Raw genomic sequence first — 25,514 nt, 5'->3', positions numbered from 1 at the left:
GTCCCGAACTTGAGCAGTCCCAAAGTTATCTCCAGACACATCAGTCACCGTCTCGCCCTCATCGCCGGCAAGAACGCACAGTGGGAAGTCATCCACTTGAGACTTCGTCGGGGGTTCTTCTCCTGGGACCTGGCTTTTGCCCACGCTACTTAGTCCGGTTCCCTTTCCCCACAAGTCCCAAAATAAAGAAAAATCACGACCCAGCATGATGGGATTTATTAGGCCCTTAACCACCCTAACCTTGTGAGATTGCGCATCACAGTCTCTTCCCACTGTCACTGTGGCCACGGGGTAGTTCTTGGCATCCCCATGGATGCACCGAACACCAACAGTTTTGGAAGGGACCAACTGGTGGGGAAGGGTAGCTCTGATTAAGGTCACCAGACTCCCAGAGTCTAACAGTCCAAGCACCTTTACTCCATTAATGGACACGGCACACGCCTGCGGCCCCTCGCCGGGTCGACAGTCCACACTGCGGGATGGATATACATAATAGGAACACCGTCTGCCGAGACTGCAGTCCATGGGCTCAGGGGACATATGACACTGGGCGGCTACGTGTCCAGGGTTGTGACACCACCAACAGACTATATTCTTAACAACAGTCCTTGCAGCACCTTAAGTAGAAATGGGATGCCCCCCATTGGTGGCTCTAAACCCCTTCTGTGGTGAACCCGTCCCCTTTTGGGTATCCCAGAACTGGGAAGTGACTATATCCGGTTTCCTAAGGGATTTCTCAACTACCTGGTACCGCTCTATCAGGCCAATAAAGTCATCTGCATTCTGGGGATCGCCCTGGGCAACCCAAGTCTGCACCGACTTGGGAAGGGAGTGCATGAATCTATCAGTCACCTCCCGTGCGACCATCTGGGCCGGAGTAGAGGACTCTGGCTGCAACTACTTCTGAACGACATGCAGTAGGTCAAACATCTGCGAGCGAGAGGGTTTGTCGCCGGCATACACCCAGTGGTGGACTCGTTGGGCTCTCACCGCCATATTTACTCCTAGGCATGCCAAGATCAGTGTCTTTTGTTTGGCATACTCCTTGGCATCCTGCAGTGCCAAGTCATAATATGCCTTTTGGGGTTCACCTGACAAATATAGAGCCAGAACCTCTGCCCACTGTTCTGATGGAAGTCTCTCCCGATTAGCCACCCTCTCAAAGACTGTCAGAAAGGCTTCTACATCATCCCCGGGGGTCATCTTCTGGATGGCCCGTCTTACCGCCTTCCTGACGTGTGTGTCATCAGTCGGCCCTGGGGGTGGGGCGGTTACTCTGCCTTGGATGGCGTCTGCCAGAAGCTGTATCTGCTGTTACTGCTGCTGCTGGTGCTGTGCCTTTTGCTGCAACTGGATCTGTTGTAGTAATAGTTTGGTCATCTCCTGTTGAGCTTGCTGCTGCTGCTGCAGGATCTGCTGCTGCTGTAGCTCCCGGTGTTGCTGTAATTGTTGCAAGTGCTGCTGATGTTGCTGCTGCTGTCCCTGGACTAAATGCTTAATAAGCTCTTCCATGTTGCCGGACATCACTGGCTGGCTGACGGCCTTCACCCAGGACATCCACCATTCTCTATGGCAGGTACTCTCACACCAACTGTAGTAAAGCGACTTGCTCGGCTCTCCAGAGGCAGACACAGGACACACGGTTCGGGTAAACTTTCTGTGGGTTTATTGTGTGGCATAAACTCCAGCAGTGTCCCATAAAAATAAACAGTCCCTCTTGGGGATAACGGGAAAACAAAAGATAAAGTATAACAGAGTACTTTAGCCAACGAGGCTTTGCCCGCTCCAGGTAGCACAGTGAAGTCTCAGCAACACCAGTCCTCCGATGTTGCTCTTTGGCTTCAGCCCAACACAGCCTGGAGACTCTCCAGACCACACAGTACAGAGAAAAAAAACTGACTGAGCATTTAACCCTGCTCATCTACACCCTGAGGGGAGGTAGGGGGAATGGCCTCCCACCCTCTTTACCATTCCCATAAAACCACATCCTTTAATTGAGTTAACCCCCCAGCATATAACATGCTGGCAGAAATTTAGTAGGTTTCAGTTCACACAGGCTAGCAACCTGATTGGCACATACCTCCCCTCGTATATCACACCATTGACCCTGTCACAGAGTGTACTCATTTATGCTGAGCATCGTACATATATAGTCCATGAAGTAGCTTGCGCGGATTCCCGGTAAGTGCAGGTAGGTGAGTATATCTTTGTTTTTTTTTAATATACCAAGACACTGGTAAGATTTTAATTTTGCCCAGAGAACCCATATTTTGATGAATTCATGGAGAAAATAGGTACTAAAATTTACTGTAACAAATGCTTATAACTGTAATGTATTTATGTTGTACAGATCACCCAACAATGAGTTTGTGTGTGTGTGAGGAGGCTAGCAGAGTCTTCATAGTGCGTGGGCAGTTTCTTTGTACATAGCAGTCAAAGTGAGAGGAGTGCAGGAGCTGGGTCTGCATATCACTCTCACTGTGACTGCAGCATGGTCTTCTTTATACACCCTTGTATAGGAGAGAATACAGTATAGTCGCGCTTGTCCACGGGGGACTGCCTATCTGCCTTCCTTACAAGCGATTTGGGATCCTTGCTCCCACTCAGCACTCTCACTGAGACTGTGGCAATACAGTGTGTTACTCTTTGAACGGGGATCTGGGAACAAGGTAACTAAGTGGAGTAATCATAGAGGATGGGTCATATGTGTGTATGGAGACCTGACAGTCAAAAGTCAGGTAGTAAGAGGCTGGCGGGGACCCACAGTCGTGCCTTGCTCACTTAGTGTCCTCTTTCCTGGCTCAATATTTGAGAGTATGCTTTCTCAGAAATGTGGAATGTGGTTCAGGTAGGTTACTTTTTAAAAAAAAAAAAAAATTATTAAAGAAGTTGTCTACTACTTTTACATTGATGCCCCATTCGTAGGATAGGGTGTCAATGTCTAATTGACCAGGATCCCGCGCCTGGCACCCTGTCGATCAGCTGTTATCGTGACGGTGGTGGCTGCTGGCCGGAAGTGCTTGCTTGCGGAGCTTGGCCATGTAGTTGTAGTGGCTGCTGCGGGGTACTACACATCCACCTCCCATTGAATTGAATAGGAGGCAGATGTGCAGTACTCCGCAGTGGCTACTACAAGTAGATGGCCAAAGTCCGCAAGTAAGCACTTCCAGCTGGCGGCAGCTGATAGCACCTGATCGGCGGGGTGCCGGGTGGGGGACCCCGGCCAATCAGACATTGATGCCCTATCCTACGAATGGGGCATCAGTGTAAAAGTAGTGGACAACTTCTTTAATGTTAATTGTCATTAACAATATAAAAAGCACACAATTGACTCTGCTTATAATGTATGCAATACACAATGTTCAAAGAGAACCCACCAGCAAAACACAGAAGATGTTTAATAAAGGGCAATAATCAACAGGTATAATATGAACACAAATAACACAATACCAAAAGAGAAAGAGAGAGAAAAAAAAAGAAAAAGGCAGGGGGATTGGGAAGTTGGAGGGGGGCAAAGGAAGAGTACCAGAAGACCAGGAGGTGGGAGCAGAGATAAAACAATATGTTTTAGTAGGATGACACGTTTCTCATTTCTTAGTATTAATTAATAAATATAAATGTTTCAAAGTTTAATTTGAAGAATGGGTAGAGCTGATAAATTCCATTGGGTGAGTCATTTACTCTGAGTTTTGCCTCCATCTTCCCTTTTTTGGGAATTATATCATCAGGATCCACTCCTATCTTTGGCTTAGAGGGTTATTCACAAAATGACAATTTGGTTTGTATAATAATGTACACATTTTTTAAACTGCCTCATTTTGCTCATATCACCTCTCTTCCCCCTAAGGATGCCCCCCTAGGCTATGTATACCGTTCAGTTGCCTTTGAATTGTCCTATAATTCTACTGCTTTGCTTGTCAATCATGCGTAGTGCAGTCTCTCTCAGCTGACTTCCTACCAGCATAGCTGTGCTCTGGGACGTGTCTAGAAGAGAGCTTCCACTGTGAAGGATGATATCACTGAATGGGGCAGAGCTGAAAACAGGGGACAGAGAGGAGAGATATACTGCAGGAGGGCTGTATATAGGGGGTTGAAAGGAGAAATATACTGCCGAATAGAGCTGTATACATGGGGCTGAGATGAGAGATATACTGCAGGAGAGGGGAGAAAGTAACAATGTACTGCAGGATGAAGCTTTGTTTAGACTGGCTGAGAAGATATACTGCAAGATGAGTTGTATACAAATTGCTAAGATGAGAGATATACTGCAAGATGGGACTTTGTATACAGTGGACTGAGAAGAAAGATATACTGGAGGAGAGAGCTTTGTATACAGGATGCTGAGAGGAGAGATGTACTGTGGGAGATGGCTTTGTATACAGGAGATAGAAAGGAGGATATATGGCAGAATAGGGCTCTATATACGGGGACTGAGATTAGTTGAGATTTGTTTGTTGCCTGGTGCTGAGAGACCAGTGATGTAAAACTGCAAATACTGTACTGTTGATGCATATAACAGAAAATTATCTTCTGCCATATGCATCAATAGAGAATTTGCAGTTTCATAAAACTGACCTGTCTGCAGCAGGCAACAAGCAAAGCTGTACTCTGCTGTTGTAGAGAACTTCAGGAGAGTTCTTCTAGAACCAGCGATAGATGTCAACCATACAGGCAGCTATACTGATCTAGATGGCAGAAGATATAATCAGTCAGGCAGGGTACTGTACAGGAGCAGAGAGTGCACAGAGGCATAAGATGAATTCTACACTTAGATTAGCTTGATGATAAGTCAGAGAGGTGGGGCAAGTCAGGAGCACATTGGAGAGGAGAGAAGTGTCTGCTGCACTGAGGAGAAGAAAATGTTGCTTGGAATGTAGTTTTATCAAATTAGAATAGGACCCTCTATTCTGCATTATGAAGCCGGATGCCCCAAGGGGTATATAGAAATGAAAAAAGACACAAAGGCACAAAAAGAAACTTTTTGTTGGTCTTAGTTTGTTAACAACAATTATGCATACACTCTGCTTTATGAAATGTAATGTGATTCTGCGTAAAACCCTTTAAATAAGAATTTGTAGAAAACTGCCCTTTATAAACCTGGATTTAGAGATTCCTATTAAAATTCCAGCCAATGCCAAATTCATACATTTTCTTATTTGAGCAACTTTGAACGTATGTTAATAGATGTTGAAACTTTAGAAGAAATGCTGCTCAAGGGTCTTAGTGAGTTTGTGAAGGGGTCAATCTGGTTACATTTATTTTATACTGAATAGAGTATTGCAGCAAGCATTTCTGGTCTTCAGTCAGACGGAAAAGAACTAGTACAGATAATTAATCTTATAACTTTTTCAAAGAAGCATCTAGCATTTTGGATATCACAGTGGCAATGAATAAAGAAATCAATAATTTTTACTGCAGGGACACTATAAGTTACATGCTTATGGTCCTGTGTCTGTGAATGATAATGGTGGACAGTAAAATTGCATGAATCACATATTATTTTTGATGATGATAAGACTCAAGAAAGTTGATGTACTCAAGACTCGTGTATTTAAAAGTCCAGCTGTTATCTGACTGGTGATATATATAAAAAAGCTATGTTATCTTCATGCACACCATAGATATTGAGTAGACCAGACAAAAAATGGGAAGTCACATTTTATTTTATTAATTTTGAACTTTCTGATTGATAAGAACATATAGAAATTAACAAATTATGCTATTTGTGTGAGTGATCACTACAATTTTCAGATCCACAGATGATTGTGACGGAAGGGGACAATGTGTGAAAGACTTTTTTTTAAAACCAGTAAGGCTATGTTCACATGTTACGTTTTTGCTGCATTTTTTATGCAAGTTTCTGCAAATTTTAAGCTGTGTTTTACAGTACCAGCCGAAATCTCATGCACACACATTGTTTTTTTTCTGACTGAATTGGAGAACTGCTGCGTTTTTGAAAACTGCAGCATGTCACTTTTTTCAGCATTTTTGCATCATTTTTTCACCCATAGAAAGCAATGAGTAAGTGTAAAGTCACAGCCAAAATGCAGCAAAAAAAATGCAGATATCAAGTTTTGCTGTGATTTTAGTGAAAAAAGCATGTACAGCAGGATGTGAAACACATTTATTTTTGTGATTTTCCCAAGTTTAAACCATAGTATCTTGGTCTCATCATCTGAGAATGGCAGTTTAGGATTAGGACAGTTTAATTAGGATTACTACACTTTAATAAAATTAGTGATGTGTAAACATTGGCCGACCAAGGTGTGAAATTGAACAATACCTGATCAACTGAAGAGTTGACCAAAGTGTGAAAGTAAACAGTGTCCTACAAACTCAATGCACTGCAAATGTCTTAGGTAAACTATTCCTGACCAATTCACCCCCCACTGTTACATTTGCAATTGTGTATTTTTTCATGAACTCATATGAACATTTTTGTTCAGAATAGTCACTATTTTTTCAGACATAAAAATCTTTTTCCACTGAATAATTTAATCAAATTGCCTTTTTTCCCAAAAATGGTAGTATGGCTTCATTGCATTGGTCTTGCATTGGTGACCTCTGTTCATGCTTCTGTGGTGGAAGCAAAGCTGAACTTTGGGATCCTGAAAAACGTAGCAGAAATGCAGCAAAACCTGCTTTTTGTAAGCAGTTTCTTTACTGCCGAGAAAGCATTTTTTGCCTGCAGAAAAAACTGCAGCAAAAACGCAACGTGTGAACATAGCCTAAGTGGAATCACATCAGCTTTTATCTGCTTCTTCCTTTTCATCGTCATCGTCTTGTTCTCCTTGCAGCTTTTGTCTTGCAAACTCCTCAATGACCACATCCTCTGCACTAGAATTGAATAACAGATGTATATGAATTGTGAACAGATATTTGTTAGCAGGGTTCTAAAACAAATGTGATGCAAACAGTAATCTTTGAAGTATTAATCCACTGATTTTCCCAGGTCATACTCAACGATACTTCCATATTCTTTGTGCAGTGTGTTTTTTCCCATCTCTTAAATGAATGGCATACTGCTGCCTGAAGAAATAAATGGCTATACCGCTGGCTATCACTGTGCCTCTTCATAGCGGGAGTGCTCCCGTCTAAGGAACTGCTGCGTAGCACAATTTAAGGGATTGGAACCATGTTGCGGTACCCTGCACAGTCAGTGACGTAGAGCACGTCTGAGCATGGAACAACTTTAAAAGCGCTAAACTAGCACTAAAGACCCTTTATCCTCAGAAACGGTATGGTTTCCAGCAATTAGACTCCCACCAATCCAAGAGTAATGGATTATCCCTCATCTCTTTCAGAGCTATACGTCTCCCTCATTCCTGGGTTCATGTGCACATACTGTATATGTTTTATCATTCTTAGCTCACAACAACTGCTATGTGACACATGCGATAACAATGGCACGGTCTGCGTGATCATCACCGGACGCCAGGATAAAGAGGTGGGGATGAGCCAGGAAGCCTCAGTAGATGATAAGTAAGGAGTACTATGTCATTGTATACCATACAAAGCTATGGGTAAAAAATTCAAGGGTCAAAGTATGACCTAGGAAACTATTGTATGTATATGATGCAAATGGGTGACTGAAATCTTATTTTCCTACAGTTCAATTTACAAAAAAATAACGTATGCGGGCACCACGGTGGCTCAGTGGTTAGCACTGCATCCTTGCAGCGCTGGGGTCCTGGGTTAAAATCCCACCAAGGACAACATCTGCAAGGAGTTTGTGTGTTCTCCCTGTGTTTGTGTGGGTTACTCCGGTTTCCTCCCACCCTCCAAAGGCATACCGCCAGGGAATTTAGATTGTGAGCCACAATGGAGACAGCAATGATATCTGTAAAGCGCTGCTGAATATGTCTTGCTATATAAGTAAGCATAATAAATAAATAAGTATGCCCAGTCATGCTATATTAAAAAAATAATATATATATGTATATATATATATAAATATAAATTTTCCCTCTTACCTTGCTGAAACTGTAGAAGTCCAAAATACAAGCATAAAAAGAAGAGAAACCCATAAAGGTATAGTATAAAACTGTTTGTTAGCTGCAAATCGAATTTTGTACCTGTGTATTTCTACCATTGGCGTTAAGTGAAAAAGTTCCCTTAGACCATATATATATTATATATACATATACATACACACACATACCTGTATATATATATATAAGGCCTAAGGTCAAGTAAGATGTATGGGGAGTTCCTGATTCTCCCTCAAAATTTGATGTTGGAGAAATGAAGGATCCATCCTTTTGAACTGTAACTCCAGATACTTTTGTTCTTGCGGGTGATAAGCCACCACAAAAGTAGTCTGAACAGTGGCTTATTATCCTCTCCCCATTGAATCAGCTGAACAAAGCCCGCATATGTATGGGTGGTTGGTATATAGGCACCTTTAGATAGGATCCAGTCTAGCCCAGAACTTGGAGTTTCATATAATTTATCACACTTCTCTTTTGCATACGTTCTTTTATGTTATTTAATTATATATAGCTAACTCTTTTCATGTACTGTATCTCTTCTGAAGTCATACAGTTCATAAGCTAGCCAAACTATTTTTTTGGGGGGAGGTAAAGGGAATTCTGAATATGAATACTTCGGGTCTCGGCAGAGTACCAGGGCAGCTTGTGCCTCATTTATTTCTTTTATTACGTTAAGTGCCGTTAGTAAAAATTTTAATAAAGTCGGATAGCCAATTCAAAGCAAGTGTAGCTCTCTATTGGTTTTGATGTGTATATATTTCTGAAGAAGATTTCTAACATATCTTCTGATATCTAATTCTCTTCTGAAAAGTTGCTATTTTCATTTTACAATTTCAATTTTGTTAGAAACTCTAGAAATATATAAGCTTCTGTTTTAAGTTTGTGGTTAACATATCTGGTGGTAGAGGTAAAGGGCAACAAATATAGAGAATAGCAATGTATAATTGGTGGAGAAAGGTTGAACTTGATGGATCTAGGTCTTTTTTCAACTTTTGTAACTATGTAACATATATACAAACTATTAGTTTCAGAACAAGGGTATACTGAATTAATATGTAACTAGAGTTGGTGCGAATCGATTCACAATCCATTCTATCGGCCACAACCTTGACGTGTGGTCTCTACATGGGAGCAGGAGTACCTTACCTGGAAGCATGGGAGCATCTTACCCGATGATAACCGCTGGTTTTCTTACGATTAGCCGGCTCGATGTCACGTCATTGTTGCAGTATGACACATATGTGACGTTGCACCAAGACGGCTAATTAAAAGAAGAGCTGCAGGTGCCATCAGGTAAAAGCCAGTACTCCTGCTCCCATGCAGTGGCCACAATTACTGTTGTGGCAGATGATTAGGAACATGCAAATCGATTAACACCATCTCTATATGTGACCTATGTCAATAATGTCCTCAATATACTGTTAAATATTAATTTCTTCATGACCTATATCTAGACTCACCATCACATGGCTTTGGATGCATCAAATTAAAAGGCAGTTCCACAAAAACATCACTGGAAGATAATAGATACAGAATTAGTTAGAATTTTTAGATATGTAGGTCCTTATAGAGGAAAGTTATTATTTGATACAAACACTGCAGAAATTACAATTTCCAAATGTTTTTCTCAAAGCCTCCCGTCATATGGTTGTAGTAAAATTTTATAACATAAAGTGTATTAAATATGTAACTAATTGTAGATTTACCTTGAGATAAGATCTCCTAGAATGCTGCAAATGGAGAAAAAAAATATTAGTGACTAAACATGACAGTAACATTGTTTTTGCTGATGACTGTAAATCCATTTTGTTATGCTGGTCGGTGTGGACCCACTGCGACACGGGCCGGGCTTACCTTGGAGGGGTGTAACTAAGTCACTACCGGGTGAGGATAGGCTTTGCTGCCGGTAGTCACCAGGTACCACTCCAAGGCAATCCTCGGGTCTGCAGCAGCTGACCAGAAGGTCAGAGACGCAGGTACATGGTACAGAGGGACGAGACAGAGGTGTAGCCATTAAACTGGTTGTCAGTCTAAGAAGCAAAAGTCTGCAGTCATGCTATGTGACACACTGTCGCCATTGCCCTGTATGCCCCATGCAGTTGGGTGGTCAAGTGATTGCATATATATGTGACTTGCAGACCTGTGGACACTTGCTGACCAGTCTCATCCATATTCTGTCTATTTTCTTCAGTTGAGAGAAACCAGAGGAAACTACCATATTTTGCAGATTATAAGATGCACCAGATTATAAGACGCACCCCAAATTTTGGAGTGGAAAATACTAAAACATTTTTTTAAAAATAAAATAGTGCACCTTATAATCCGTTTTAAACGGTAGCTTACCTGGGGGGCCGTGGAGCGGGGTCACAAGAGCCAGGATCACTGCTTCAGGAGGTTGGCGGCAGCAGGAGTGGGGCAATGTTGTGGGCTCCATCCTCTAAGAAGGGTAACTGATTCAGGAGGACTGGGCGGCAGGGTCTCAGCTTCAAGAGGTCGGCGGCTGCGGCAGGAGCAGGGCGACGCTGCGTGCCCCGTCTTCTCAGAAGAAGTCAACGGTGATTGGAGGTCCCCTCTCCCATATATATCCCTGCAGTGGGCCCTGGGAAAATGGCCGCCGGAGGCGGCGCATGCCCAGATTGAGATCTCAAGAGATGAGATCCCATCTCCCAAGATCTCAATCTACGGCCATTTTCCTGAAGCCCACCACAGCGATATGTACGGGAGAGGGGACATCCGCTCACCCCTGACTTCTTCTGAGAGGACGGGGCACAAAGCGTCGCCCTGCTTCTGCCTTAGCCGATCTCCTGAAGCTGTGACCCTGCTCCACCGAAGGTAAAATACCGTACCTTTGGATTATAAGACGCATCACCTTTTTTCCTCCCAAATTTTTGGGAAAAAAAGTGTCTTAGGCTGCGTGCACACGGTGCGTTTTTCATGCGTTTCCGCTGCGGAATTTCCACAGCGGAAACGCATCAAAAAGGCATGGTAATCCACACCCCATGGTCCCCAATGGCATTCAGCAATGTCAATGCACATGCTGCGGATTTTTCCTCAGCGTTTCTGCAGCGCTCATAAATCCGCAGCATGTTCATTAATTTTGCGGAAGCGCAGCGGAAGCGCCGCCATTGACTTGCATTGAGACGCATATAATCCGTGTCTGTACATTTGTACAAGCAGATAATATGCGTTTCAATATGCGGATGGTACCCAGTTCTGGAGGAGAGAAGACTCTCATCCAGACCTGGGTACCATTGCACCTGTAAAAAAAAGAATAAAATAAAAAATAAAGTTTATATTCACCTGTCCGGCGGCCCCTGCAGCGCTTCTCCTTCCAGGACCTGAGATGACGTCGCGGTCATGTGACCGCAGGCTGTCTCGCAAGATGCCGGCAAGCCAGGAAGGAACCAGAAAGGAGCGCGACAGCACACGCGGCGGCATCGGGGGTAAGTATAGCTTTATTTTTTATTTTTACGGTCACACTGTATAAATCCATGCCGTTTGCATGGATTTATACAGTGTGACCTAGTTGTCAAGCACTTTCCAAGTGATGCTATCGCCTGGAAAGTGCTTTTCAGTCCGCATGCGGAAACACATGCGTTAACGCATGTGGATACGCATGTGATTCCGCATGTATTCCGCATGTATTCTGCAGGAAAAACACATGCACAATCTGCATGCGTTTTTTCTGCCAGGGAGATGCAGAAATGCTGCAGAAATTTTCTGCTTCATTTCTGCATCGTGGGCACATAGCCTTATAATCCGAAAAATACGGTTGTAGGTATGTAACTGCAAGTTTGCAAATCACACATATACAGTCATGTGAACCCCTACTCGCACGGGGCATACAGGGGAACTGTGACAGTGTGCTCATTGCACACTGTCACGATTTGGCAGTTTGCAGTCACATACAGTGGGTACGGAAAGTATTTAAATTTTTCACTCTTTGTTTCATTGCAGCCATTTGGTAAATTCTAAATTTTTTTTTTCTCATTAAAATACACTCTGCACCCCATCTTGACTGAAAAAAACCAAATGTAAAAATTTTTGCAAATTTTTTTTTCAGAAAAACTGAAAAATGGTCATAAGTATTCAGACCCTTTGCTTAGTATTGAGTAGAAGCCCCCTTTTGAGCTAGTACAGCCATGGGTCTTCTTGGGAATGATGCAGCAAGTTTTTTACACCTGGATTTGGGGATCCTCTGCCATTCTTCCTTGCAGATCCTCTCCAGTTCCGTCAGGTTGAATGGTGAACATTGGTGGACAGCCATTTTCAGGTCTCTCCAGAGATGCTCAATTGGGTTTAGGTCAGCTGTAGCTGGGCCAGTCAAGAATGGTCACAGAGTTGTTCTGAAGCCACTCCTTTGTTATTTTAGCTGTGTGCTTAGGGTCATTGTCTTGTTGGAAGGTGAATCTTCGGCCAAGTCTGAGGTCCAGAGCACTCTGGAAGAAGTTTTTATCTAGGATATCTCTGTACTTGGCCGCATTAATGTTTCCTTCAATTGCAACCAGTCGTCCTATCCCTGCAGCTGAAAACCACCCCCATAGCATGATGCTGCCACCACCATGTTTCACTGTTGGGATTGTATTGGGCAGGTGATGAGCAGTGCCTGGTTTTCTCCACACATACCGCTTAGAATTATCACCAAAAAGTTCTATCTTCGTCTCATCAGACAACATTGTGATCTGTGAGGTCTTATATAGACAGGTGTGTGCCTTTCCAAGTCAAGTCCTATCAGTTTAATTAAACACAGTTGGACTCCAATGAAGGAGTAGAACCATCTCAAGGAGGATCACAAGGAAATGGACAGCATGTGACTTAAATATGAGTGTCTGAGCAAAGGGTCTGAATACTTATGACCATGTGATATTTCAGTTTTTCTTTTTTAATACATTTGCAAAAATGTCTACATTTCTGCTTTTTTCAGTCAAGATGGGTTGCAGAGTGTACTTTAATGAGAAAAAAAATGAACCTTTTAGAATTTACCAAATGGCTACAATGAAACAAAGAGTGAAAAATGTAAAGGGGTCTGAATACTTTCCGTACCCACTGTAGAGTGAATACAAAGAATGCTTCATGGACAAGACAGCACCTTTAATCTAATATGCATGGCCAGTCTAAAGGGGCTGTCTAATTTGATAAGGGAATACTGACTTATACATGGGGCCCCTTTAGAACATTCTCCTTGATAAGCAATAGTGCAGAGAGGCTATAAAGAGTCTCCCTCCCTCTCTCCTTTCTGTCTAATCATGGGGAATGCTTTAAAGGGACCTCTGTATTTTTATTAGTTCACTTACCCGCCTCTGGATGCCATCAAATTGACTTTGACTTTGTAAGATACAAGCATGCCCAGCACCTCCTTATCCATTCCAGGGCGCATACTGGGAGAAACAAAAAACAAATAACAAAATATAATTTACTTACATTTTTAAAAGTAAAATGACTATATTCACAGTAATTATTATTAATATGAAACTTACAAAGTAGAAAATGTACTTAAATGACATCAATAAAAAAAATTGGATAACGCAGGTATTAATTGTAAATTTACATTGTTGATGATGCCAAGTTAGTGTCTCCATGCTTTAGCTTGCCATCCAATGCCAGGCCACGCTTCTCTCGGTTATTTGCCAGTAACGGAGTCACTGAATATGATTGTGAGAATGTTGAATTTGCTGCTACAGTATCGCTATAGAGAAATAGGAGAAAAAAGTCATTGTCATATTTAAAAGATATAAAGATTATACACTATAAGGGCAATGGTAATGATACACTCCTCTTAATCTTTCAATTCAGGTTTTTCATTCAGTTCCAATGCCAGAAGTGTATAAAATCCAGCCCATCGCCGTGCAGTCTGCCTTTACAAACATTTGTGAAACAATGAGTCGCTCTGGAGACCTGAAGTCAGTTAATGCAATTTCTTCTCTCTTAAATATTCCAAAATCAACTATGAGTGTTATTACTGAAAAGCTGAAGTGTTTAGTTGCTGCAGAATGGCAGACCACATAAAGTTACAGAACAGGGTCACCGAGTGCCGATGGTGCATAGTGCACAAAAGTTGTCAACACACTGCTGACTCCTTTAAAGGGGTTGACCGGTCTAAATTGATAGGTCTGCTGTCACTCTGTGCAGTTGCAGACTTATAAATTCCCCCCACGCACGCACTGTGCACTGCTGGGATTTGCCGGTTTCTGAGCCGGGACAGGCAGGTACATATGCATACATACTCCCGGCCAGAGCCCATCTAGTGGGCACGGCTTCGCTCAATAAACTTGTGAGCAAGGCCGCGTCTTGTCTAATGACGCGGCTGTCCAGTGGGTGCAGCTGTCTAGTGGGCGCAGCCTCGCTCTATACAAGTGTATGGAGCGAGGCCGGGCCCACTAGATGGGCTGTGGCCGGGGAGTATGCATAATGCATATGTATCCACCAGTCCCGGCTCAGAAACTGAAAAATCCTCACAGCACACAGTGCGTGCACTGAGAGGGATTCATAAGTCGGCAGTCACACAGAGTGCTGCAGACTTATTAATTTAGTCCGGACAACCCCTTTAACTGCAGGGCTGCAAACCTCTGTTGGCATTAACATCAGCACAAATACTGCACTGGGAGCTTCATGGCAGCACAGCTGCATGGAAGCCTTCCATCACCAAGCACAATGTCAAGCTTCAGATTGAGTGATAGAAAGCATGCCACCACTGGACTCTGGAGTAAAGTTCGGTGGAGGAGGAATAATGCTATGGGTTTCTTTTGGGGATTGGCTTGTGTCTCTTTCTTCCAGTGACATTTTGGAGAATTGTATTCTTCAAACTTTGTGGGAACAGTTTACGGAAGGCTCTTTTCTGTTCCAACATGACTGTGCACAAAACAAGGTTTAAAAAGGCATGGTTGAGTGAGTTTGGAGTAGAACAACTTGACTGGATGCACAGAGCCCTGACCCGAAGATTGTGACTCATGCCCTCTTGTCTAACATCAGTGGAGGTATGAAGACATGGGATCTTCTATGGGCATAATACTACTCAGACAACACAGGATGAGGGTAAAACAGTGTGGCAATACTTTATTCAACCACCAAACAGACAATAACATATAGAACAGTGCCAGCAAATACCCAAGATAGTGCAAAATTACACAGTATCACCCTTCCGCTGACCTGCCCATAATAGAGCAGCTGCGACTTTGGGACTTCCAGAGCCAACTACCTCAACCAGTGGCACCCCGCTTTGGGTGGACACCCACAGAGAGGTAGCGGCAAGCTTAGGAAGCTGACAGTCCACTGAGGTACAAGGCCAGGAGATCTGAGGGTCCCACCCTGGCTTTTCCGAACATATCCATTGAACCAGGTGACTGGATGGCCCCAACCTGGCTTCTCCGAACATATCCATGGGACCAGGTGACCGGAGGGTCACAATCCTGGCTTTCCCAAATGTATCCATGGGACCAGATGACCGGATGGTCTCAATCTGGCTTCTCAGAACATATCCATGGGACCAGTTGACCAGAGGGTCACAATTCTGGCTTCCCCAAATGTCTCCATAGGGTTAGTGATGGTAAATGTAGCAGATCCGTATCCCTTCAGCTGGGGCCAGGGTCCCTAAGCTGACATCCTATAAAGTCAAATCTGTATCCCTCTTGAAGGAGCCATGTGTCCTAGCTGCTGTTCTGAAGAGTGTCTCTGATTCTCTTTGCAGTACGATAGAAATCCCTTTTTATATTTACATCTGTGGCTCAGATCATCATTCACAGGTCAGGGGGGAAAGTGGCAGGGGCTCATGTCTCATTGTTTGAGCATTTAATCAATTTCCATAGTTTGCACCCCACGGCTTCTGAAAGTCAACAAACTAGCTGGCCTAGTACAAAATGTAATTAGCATATTAGCAAACATCATTGTTCAAAGACCCTAAGTCGCTGTCTTTCTTGACCCACCATAGAAAAACACATGAATTCAAAAGTCACTAGAAAGATAATAGTGTATTTCTCCTGGCCTACTGAAGTTAGATGTCTGGATAATTAAGATTAAAAGCTATGTCGTCACAGGAGGCTATTATGGCTACAATTAAGGAACCATTTCCATATTAATGCCTATGGATTTAGAATGGGATATAATAAAAGCTCTGGTATGTAGGTGTCTCCATGAATCAGACTTGTTTTTCAGCTATCCTTCACTTGCATGTTTGAATTGAGATCTGGAGAATTTGGAGGCCAAGTCAACATCTTGAACTTTTTATCAAGTTCCACAAACCATTACTATATAATGTTTGCAGTATAGGAGGGCGTATTATTCCGCTGAAATATGAGACTGAAATCAGGGAACACTGACGTCATGAAGCTAACTACAAGGAGCAGATTTATCTAAACTATCTAAAAAAGAAAAGCTATTTTTCTTACCCATAGCAACCAATCATAGCACATCTTTCATTTCGCTAGCGTTGTTTACGAAATGGAAGCTGAGCTCTGATTGGTTGCTATGGACAACAAACAGATTTTTCTTTAGACACTTTTGATAAATGAGGCCCACAGTGTGAATACAGCCTTAAATGTAATAAATTTGGGCAAAGCGGGATGCCGAGCCACATTTCTTATTGGTTACAAACAATGTGTTTTCCGTGTCATTTAAACTGAAGAAGGAGGTAGACTCTGAACCATAGTATTTTGTATACTCACTTCATTTCCTCGTTTAAAACAATCTTTGTGTACTTGTCCAGTGAATACAACACCACATCTGTCTCCTGCTCCACTAGTGAGATAGCAAAAAAAAACACATTTACTGCATTTACAATATTCTGTGTGGTTACATAAAGTGAAGTATTTTACAAAACAAAAATGCTGGAGGACTGGAAATGGTGGTGGGTGAATGTAGATGTATAAATGAAAGGAGAAGGATAGTTTATGGAGTGCTGATGATGAGGAAGGTTGGGGAATTACATGCTGCACTAATGGACAGATGCATTTTCATTTTCTACATAGGAAGCTGTCACAGAATGCAGTGAACGATAGTATGACAGCAAGAATTGTTTATTCTTCAACTAATCAATGGACACCTACCCATAGGTAGGTAAAAAAATCAAGAAAATCACAGATAATAGGTTATTGATGCCTTATAAAAGCCCAAATGACGTACTATAATTTCAAAATTGTATTATTTCCTTAAAGGGGTTGTTCAGTACTTACATACATTTTGATAACTTATCTGTAGGGGGTTCAATACCCAGTGACCTCACCAATAGGCTGCAATCTGCTCCAGAGTTATGGTGTTCTCCTTACACTGCCAGAGCAGATATCAGCTGATCTAAGGGGGTCCAGGTGTTGGACTCCCACCAACTTCACATTGATGACCTGTCCTACAGATAGGTCATCGATATACATGTCTCGGACTACCTGACGAAGCCACTTCCGGGCAAAACGCGCGTCGAGGCTGCCACACACCCCCAGCATCTTACTCCACGCTGCCCCAGACCTGACCAGCATGACTCAAGGTAATGGAAACCTTACAATGTTACTGCTTTGATCTGACGATATGGGTATTTTGAAAGCGCAATTCTTGAACTTATAGCTAATTACCATCTTTGCTACATATGATATGTTTTATTCCCTTATCGTCATTGGCCCCCTCTGCATAACCTGACTTGATATTATCTGGTATGGTCTATGCTAGGATTTTCTATTTTTGTATTACCTAGCTGGCAGCATATACTTACACCTGTTATATATTGTAAGCTGCTCCAGGGATGTTAGTCTCTTTGCAGGGCTTTTCCACCTCACCCTGCCTTCTTTAGCTGTCCTCTCCCCTCCCCCTCCCCCCTCCTTTTACACCTGTTTTATTGCTACTGTGTAACAAAATAAATATTGTCTAATAAAGTTTATATTTTATGATATAAATCCCTCTCATGTCATTTTGGGACTACCTACAGGAAGACTGAGGCAACTATTTTCAATAAGGGGGTTCTTCTTTTCCCTTTTATATTTAACCTCTTTTTCCCAAAATGGATTTTTTGTTGGACTCCCACCAACTTCACATTGATGACCTGTCCTACAGATAGGTCATCGATATGCATGTCTCGGACTACCCCTTTAAATATAATTTATTTCAAGGGATGCTATACAATGCTGACCTCCCATCATGGTAATAATAGGTGACATGACAGTGGCACTCCCCCTCCCTCCCCATGAACAGCACATCATTATCATATTTAGATATAGGGGACAACAATGTTAGGGCATCTCACATAATGTATTCATTTTGCTTATTTTTTCAAAAAAATTTTCAAGTCAGAGTAAAAGCACATTGATTTTGTCATGATTTTCAAAAATTTGTGGCAAACATCAAGGCAGAAAAATATAGCACAATTGCATCCTGTGAGCATAGTCTTAAAGTTTATGTTTTGTACCTGAAAAAATATATACAGTCCATACAGACTGGCTTAGGAACTAAATGGACTATGAGAGTATAATGTTAAGTGTATGTACTCTCTTTGTTAAAGGGGTTGCCCAGGATTTTAAAATTGATGGCCTATCCATAAGATAGGCAATCAATGACTGATCCTTGGGGTTCGACACCTGGCATCCCCACAAATCAGCTGTTCCCGGTGTTGGCAGCAGTCAGAACTGCTTACTTAAGGAGCTGCACAGGTCCGTTGATGGAATAGTGGCGTGACCTGGTATTGCACGTCCGCCCCCTATTGATTTGAATATGTGGCGGATGTACAGTAACCGGCCGCGGCCACTATGCCGTTGATGGAGCTGTGCAGCTCCGCTACTAAGCAGTTCCATCCGCTGCCAACACTGAGAACAGCTGATTGGTGGGAGTGCCGGGTGTCGCACCCACACCGATCAGACATTAATGACCTATCCTAAGGGATAGGCCATCAATGTTAAAGTACCAGACAACCGCTTTAAAGTGAACATTGAACGTGCTGTTCAATCTCAGTGCAGTGTGTTATAAAGAAAAAGGAGTTTAGCATACTGAAACATAGCCTTATTTGAAAAGATTCAGGATAACTTTTTTTATTTTTTTCTCATGCTAAGCTAAGAATTCAAGTGGGTGGTCTCACTCGTAGACTGGCAGCTTTCCTCTTTAGGTGTGCATGCAGAGTTAGCTATTAATCATTGATAAGACTACCCACTGGAATCCTAAGCACGGCATGAGCAGGAATTGAAATCAATAGCTTAGAAGATAAACTGAATCTTTTCCAACAAAAGCATGTATGAATTTTCTCTATAACACTTCGGCAGCTCAAACTACATATTGCTCGTAACAGGTCCCCTCAAATGGCAATTAGTTGTTTTTTTAAAGACCAGTCCTTTAAAATCATGTCTGACTTACATTCTTCTGTACTTTATAAATACCTGTGATCTTAATCTTTTTCACAATTTTGTTGGTCGAATTGTTAATTTTCACATTGATTTTGATTGGGTCACCATGATAATACATCTACAAAGATAAAAAGAGAGATATAAATATAAATGCAAGCTAAATGTGTATTTGGGCCAGGAGATAAACTCGGGTTTTGTTGTTCGTTTTGCCGCTATTTTATAGTTAACCAATTGTTCTGATAAAAAAAGTTGAATTTTCCATGATAATTTCTTGCATGTGAATACGATCATTATCAATACATAACAACTAGAGAGGTCTGTTATACATGCATAGACATTTACGCAATTAGTGATCACTGATTATCACTTTGGATCTTAATAATATACAATCATGAGAAAACACAAGTTCTATGATTTTACATATCAGGACATAATAAAAAAAAAATCATCTGGTCTTGGTCTTTGTTAACACAATAACAATCTTCCCAGGAGCGGTTGGTTAGACTCTGTGATGCTCTTAGAAATTGCAAACAAAAAACAAGTTCTACAGCTCAGTGTCACGGTTCCACCCCTCCCTGTGTCTGGGACGAAGTTACTGACAGCTCAGCCGTCCAATCTTGTACAGGGGTGTGCTGGAGCTGTCAGTATTGTGATTGACAGATCGACCATCCAATCTGGTACAGGGGCGTGCAATAGCTGTCAGTGTGTTGATTGACAGCTCGGCTGTCCAATCTGAGACTGGGAGGCACTGGCTATCTTCAGGTGTTCATTATCCCAGGTGAATGCCTGGCTCCTTATCTGAGCTGTTTCCCCCAGATCTCTGCCAGACGTACATTCAGCTAGTGTGAGGTTTGTTCTCTGTGCCTTGAGTTCTGTTTATCGATCTTCTGCTGCCTGACCTTGGAACTTGTTCTGACCATCCTTCTGTTTAACCCCTTCAGCTCTGATCTGCTTTCCTCCTGGCATTCTGATCTACGGAACAGTACCTGACTACGCCTTTGCCTCTTCCCTCTGTTTATGACGTACTCTCCTGACTTTGACTTCGGACTCCTTGACTATCCCGTCTCACGGCCTGGCCGTGAAAAGTGACTCAGCGTCACATTTACTGTTACGGTTCCACCCCTCACTGTGTCTGTGATGCAGTTACTGACAGCTGATGCAGTCTGGCAGAGATCTGGGACAAACAGCTCAGTTAAGGAGCCATGCATTCAACTGAGATAATGAACACCTGAAGATAGCCAGTGCCTCCCAGTCTCAGATTGGACAGCGGAGCTGTCAATCACCACACTGACAGCTGTTGCACGCACCTGTACCACATTGGATGGTCGAGCTCTCAATCACAGTACTGACAGCTTCAGCACACCCCTGTACAAGATTGGATGGCTGAGCTGTCAGTAACTGCATCCCAGACACAGTGAGGGGTGGAACCATGATGCTCAGACTCTAAAGGCCTCAATTAGCATGTTAAATGTTCAAGTTCATGATACTACAAATAAAAAAGGCTGGGCGAGAATGGCTTGTTTGGAAGCTCTGCCTGGAGACAGCCTCTTTTTTTCTTAAAAGAACATGGCAGTATGGCTAAAGTTTGCAAAATTGTATCTGAAGAAACCACACAATTTATGGAACAATGTCCTTTATACAGACAAGACCAAAATATATATGTTTGACCATAATGCTATGTGCCATGTTTAGCAAACCCCAAACACAACATATCAGCAAAAAAACCTCATACCAACTAGCAAGCATGGTGGTGGATCAGTGATGATTTGGACTTGTTTTATATAGGACTTGGGCACCATGAACTCCTCTGTACCAAAGTATTCTAAAATGAAATGTAAGGCCATCTGCTCAAAAGCTAATGCTTGGCTGAAATAAGGTAATTTAACAGGAAAATGGTCCTAAGCACACCAGCAAATCTACATCAAAGTGGCTGGAAAAGAAAACAAAGAGTTGCAATGGCCCAGTCAGAGTCCATACATCAACCCAATTGAAATGCTGTGGTGGGACCTTAAGAGAATTTGTGCACAAACAAATAACCACAAATCCCCAAGGAGTTTAAGTAATGTTGTAAAAAAGAGTGGGCCATAATTCCTCCAGAACGACGTGAGAGACTGATAAAGTCATAAAGAAAATGATTACTTCAAGTTATTGCTGCTATAGGCTACAGGTTATTGGTGCTATTTTATTTTTCCGACACTGCTGCTGCATTCTGGTCTAGTTTTTGTTAAATGGTTATTCCTAGCTTCATAATTGGATATTGTTGGATAGTGCCTGTAAAAACAAGCAGCTTTGAAATTCACTGCTTTTTAAAATTTACAGCCACTTTTGAGATATTAACACTTTTTGTAAGCACTGTGCTGAACATGGATGGGATTAGGAGCTAACCGTGCACTCTAGCAATCCTTTGACACCTTTAAAACAGTGCTTACAAGCTCAAGATGAAAGAGCTTGTAAGCACTGCACATGTTCTGCTGTCTAGCAGCTGTGCTCAGTTTCCAAGGCAATAGCTGAACATTTTAATAAGCAGTAAATTGCAATATTGCTTGTATTTACAAGCACTATTCAAAAATTCCCATTATAAGGATGCAAATAACCCTTTAAATAAATAATTAATATCGTGTAATTTTTCATTATATTATTGTTCATCTGAGGTTGTATTTATCTAATTTTAAGATCTTCTCTGGACCAGATGCTTTTTTTTATTATGTTCTAATATGTAAAATCATAGAAGTCAGGCAAGATGTACTTATTTTTTTCTCATGACTGTATGTTTAGTACTTTATTAGAAACAAAAATTAAATGAATAAGGACACTAAAATAAGACAAACTAGTACATTTGGCCCTAGTGTAACAAAAAAAATAACACCTCTATAATGTATCATGGTTTAGAAACTACAAATTGCGTCATCGTATGTATGATAATTGCATAGTGCTGTCTATTGTCAGTAATGTTATATACAGTTATATGAAAAAGTTTGGGCACCCCTATTAATCTTAAGCTTATTGTTTTATAAAAATTGGTGTTTTTGCAACAGCTATTTCAGTTTGATATATGTAATAACTGTTGGACACAGTAATGTTTCTGCCTTGAAATGAGGTTTATTGTACTAACAGAAAATGTGCACTCTGCATTCAAACAAAATTTGACAGGTGCATAAGTATGGGCACCTCACCAGAAAAGTGACATTAATATTTAGTAAATCCTCCTTTTGCAAAAATAACAGCCTCTAGTCGCTTCCTGTAGCTTTTAATGAGTTCCTGGATCCTGGATGAAGGTATTTTTGACCATTCCTCTTTACAAAACAATTCCAGTTCAGTTAAGTTTGATGGTCGCTGAGCATGGACAGCCCTCTTCAAATGATCCCACAGATGTTCAATGATATTCAGGTCTGGGGACTGGGATGGCCATTCCAGAACATTGTAATTGTTCCTCTGCATGAATGCCTGAGTAGATTTGGAGCGGTGTTTTGGATCATTGTCTTGCTGAAAGATCCATCGCCTGCGTAACTTCAACTTTATCACTGATTCTTGAACATTATTGTCAAGAATCTGCTGATACTGAGTGGAATCCATGCGTCCCTCAACTTTAACAAGATTCCCGGTGCCGGCATTGGCCACACAGCCCCAAAGCATGATGGAACCTCCACCAAATTTTACTGTGGGTAGCAAGTGTTTTTCTTGGAATGCTGTGTTTTTTTGCCGCCATGCATAGCGCCTTTTTGTATGACCAAACAACTCAATCTTGGTTTCTTCAGTCCACAGGACCTTCTTCCAAAAAGAAATTGGCTTCTCCAAATGTGCTTTTGCATACCTCAGCCGACTCTGTTTGTGGCGTGCTTGCAGAAACGGCTTCTTTCGCATCACTCTCCTTGTACAAAGTGCGTTGTATAGTTGACCGATGCACAGTGACACCATCTGCAGCAAGTTGATGCTGCAGCTCTCTGGAGGTGGTCTGAGGATTGTCCTTGACTGATGTCACCATTCTTCTTCTCTGCCTTTCTGATGTTTTTCTTGGCCTGCCACTTCTGGCCTTAACAAGAACTGTCCCTGTGTTCTTTCATTTCCTTACTATGTTCCTCACAGTGGAAACTGACAGGTTAAATTTCCGAGACAGGTTTTTGTATCCTTCCCCTGAACAACTATGTTGAATAATCTTTGTTTTCAGATCATTTGACAGTTGTTTTGAGGAGCCCTTGATGCCACTCTTCAGAGGAGATTCAAACAGGAGAACAACTTGCAAGTGGCCACTTTAAGTAGCTTTTCTCATGATTGCATACACCTGGCTATGAAGTTCAAAGCTCAATGAGGTTACAAAACCAAAAAAAGTGCTTTAGTAAGTCAGTAAAAAGTAGGTAGGAGTATTTAAAACAAGAAAATGATAAGGGTGCCCATACTTATGCACCTGTCAAATTTTGTTTGAATGCAGATTGCACATTTTCTGTTAGTACAATAAACCTCATTTCAAGGCAGAAACATTACTGTGTCCAACAGTTATTACATATATCAAACTGAAATAGCTGTTGCAAAAACACCAATTTTTATAAAACATTAAGCTTAAGATTAATAGGGGTGCCCAAACTTTTTCATATAACTGTATACACAACTTCTCCTTTACAGGATGGAAGTATAGATGAAATGGCCACAGACAGATGTGTAGTACTACTATCTCCTGCAGTTTCAGCCCTCTCATCGCTTTACATTTGTACATGTATGGGGAAGAGCCGAAGAAGATCAGGGACCTTTTGCTGTGATGTGTCAGTCACTTTTGCTGGGTCCACCCATGGCTCATCATTTTACATATACTTTGAACCTGTTATGTACCATGCTTCTATAATATAAGACATAGTGTAAGTTAAAGAAGCAATTCCATGAAAGTTTTTCTCCTCTTAATATATTGCAGCCATCATATTATATAGCTCTGTGTACTTACAATTGCTCATTGTGCCCTTCTACCCAGTTAATTCTTCTCTTTTCTATTAGGTCTATGACATCACGTGATTAAAAACTGACTAGCTGATTCCTTCTAAGCTCTATGTAGAAACAGGAGATCAATTTTCCCTCAATGAGTCATGAGTCACTAGTACAAAAGTCCCTGGCAGGGGAGGAAAAAGCAGCTGGGTCAAGAGTTGAAAAAGGGAAAGATTTTTGCTGGGACAAGAGACTTCCTGTTTCTACATAGAGAAGAGAAAAGAGAAGAATTAGCTGGGTAGAAGGGCAAAATGAGCAATTGTAAGTACACAGTGCTATATAATATGATGGCTGCAATATACTAAGAGAATGAAACATTGATGGGAGCTCTTCTTTAATAATTAATTCACATCCCCCCATGTAACATCTCACGGTTTTGTATATATTTCACTTCAGTTTCTATTTCGCCCTTGTCTTCATGACATTTTCTTTAATTGTCACATACAGTAATATTTGGAATTTTTTCATGATTGCGCAGATAAGCATGAATTTATTTCCTACATTGAAGTATGAATGCTAAAATATGAAGATATGCACAAGTCATTAAATTAATGAGAGATGTTACCTCCTTATCTAATGAGGCCTCCAGTTGCAGTGGTTTGTCTGACAACATGAACTGACGGGTGATTTCTGCTTGTGAGCCTTTTCCTCTGGCATCTGAGGCATACTGGATTTTCCTAATAATAAGACGTACTAAATTCCTAGTGGTGAAAGAATATGAGAATAAATCTAAAATTGATATTCATTAAACAGGACACTACTTTGTGACTCCATGTAGCAAGCAGTAATATGCTATAGACATCCTGTAGATCCATGGTAAAAGCATACTATGAACCTCAGTCTTACGTTTCATCACATCATTTCCAAGTTCCAAGATTTTTGTTGGCACCTTTATGCCCGACCTAGGGTGCAAGTGATCAATAAATAGCAGCCCAGTCACAGGTTTCTATTTGGTAAAGCATATTGGGTATTTAGTTCATTAGTGGATGCATATGGTGGCTCAGTGGTTAGCTCTATTGCTTTGCAGTGCTGATGTCATGGGTTAAAATTCTACAAAGGACAACATTTGCAAGGAGTTTGTATGTTCTCCCTGTGTTTGCGTGGGTTTCCTCTGGGTGCTCTGGTTTCCTCCAACGCTCCAAAGACATATTGATAGGGAATTTAGGTTGGGAGCCCCAATGGGGACTTTATTAATAATGTCTGTAATGTCTGTGCTTAGGAATTAATGGTGCTATATAAGTAAGTAAAA

The 25,514-nt window shown here is 41.7% G+C and overlaps 1 protein-coding gene across 1 annotated transcript in view; it reads right to left on the bottom strand.

Moving 5' to 3' along the window:
• Window positions 1–6,205: 6,205 nt before the first annotated feature.
• Window positions 6,206–25,514, bottom strand: part of ARR3 (arrestin 3) — a 63,467-nt gene continuing 44,158 nt past the window's right edge. The window contains exons 9-16 of the mRNA XM_073637878.1: window positions 24,831–24,966; window positions 19,331–19,415; window positions 16,649–16,721; window positions 13,540–13,677; window positions 13,286–13,369; window positions 9,698–9,721; window positions 9,436–9,504; window positions 6,206–6,837 (exon numbers count right to left, since the gene is read on the bottom strand). Of these exons, the coding sequence (XP_073493979.1) occupies window positions 6,744–6,837; window positions 9,436–9,504; window positions 9,698–9,721; window positions 13,286–13,369; window positions 13,540–13,677; window positions 16,649–16,721; window positions 19,331–19,415; window positions 24,831–24,966 (703 nt within the window). The 3' untranslated portion in view covers window positions 6,206–6,743. The remainder of the gene's footprint in view (window positions 6,838–9,435; window positions 9,505–9,697; window positions 9,722–13,285; window positions 13,370–13,539; window positions 13,678–16,648; window positions 16,722–19,330; window positions 19,416–24,830; window positions 24,967–25,514) is intronic.

Source organism: Phyllobates terribilis, unplaced genomic scaffold (genome assembly GCF_046119375.1).
Source record: "Phyllobates terribilis strain yellow unplaced genomic scaffold, ASM4611937v1 Scaffold_7__3_contigs__length_470593459, whole genome shotgun sequence".
Taxonomy (NCBI): Eukaryota; Metazoa; Chordata; class Amphibia; order Anura; family Dendrobatidae; genus Phyllobates; species Phyllobates terribilis.
This window is presented reverse-complemented; position numbering and strand designations above follow the sequence as displayed.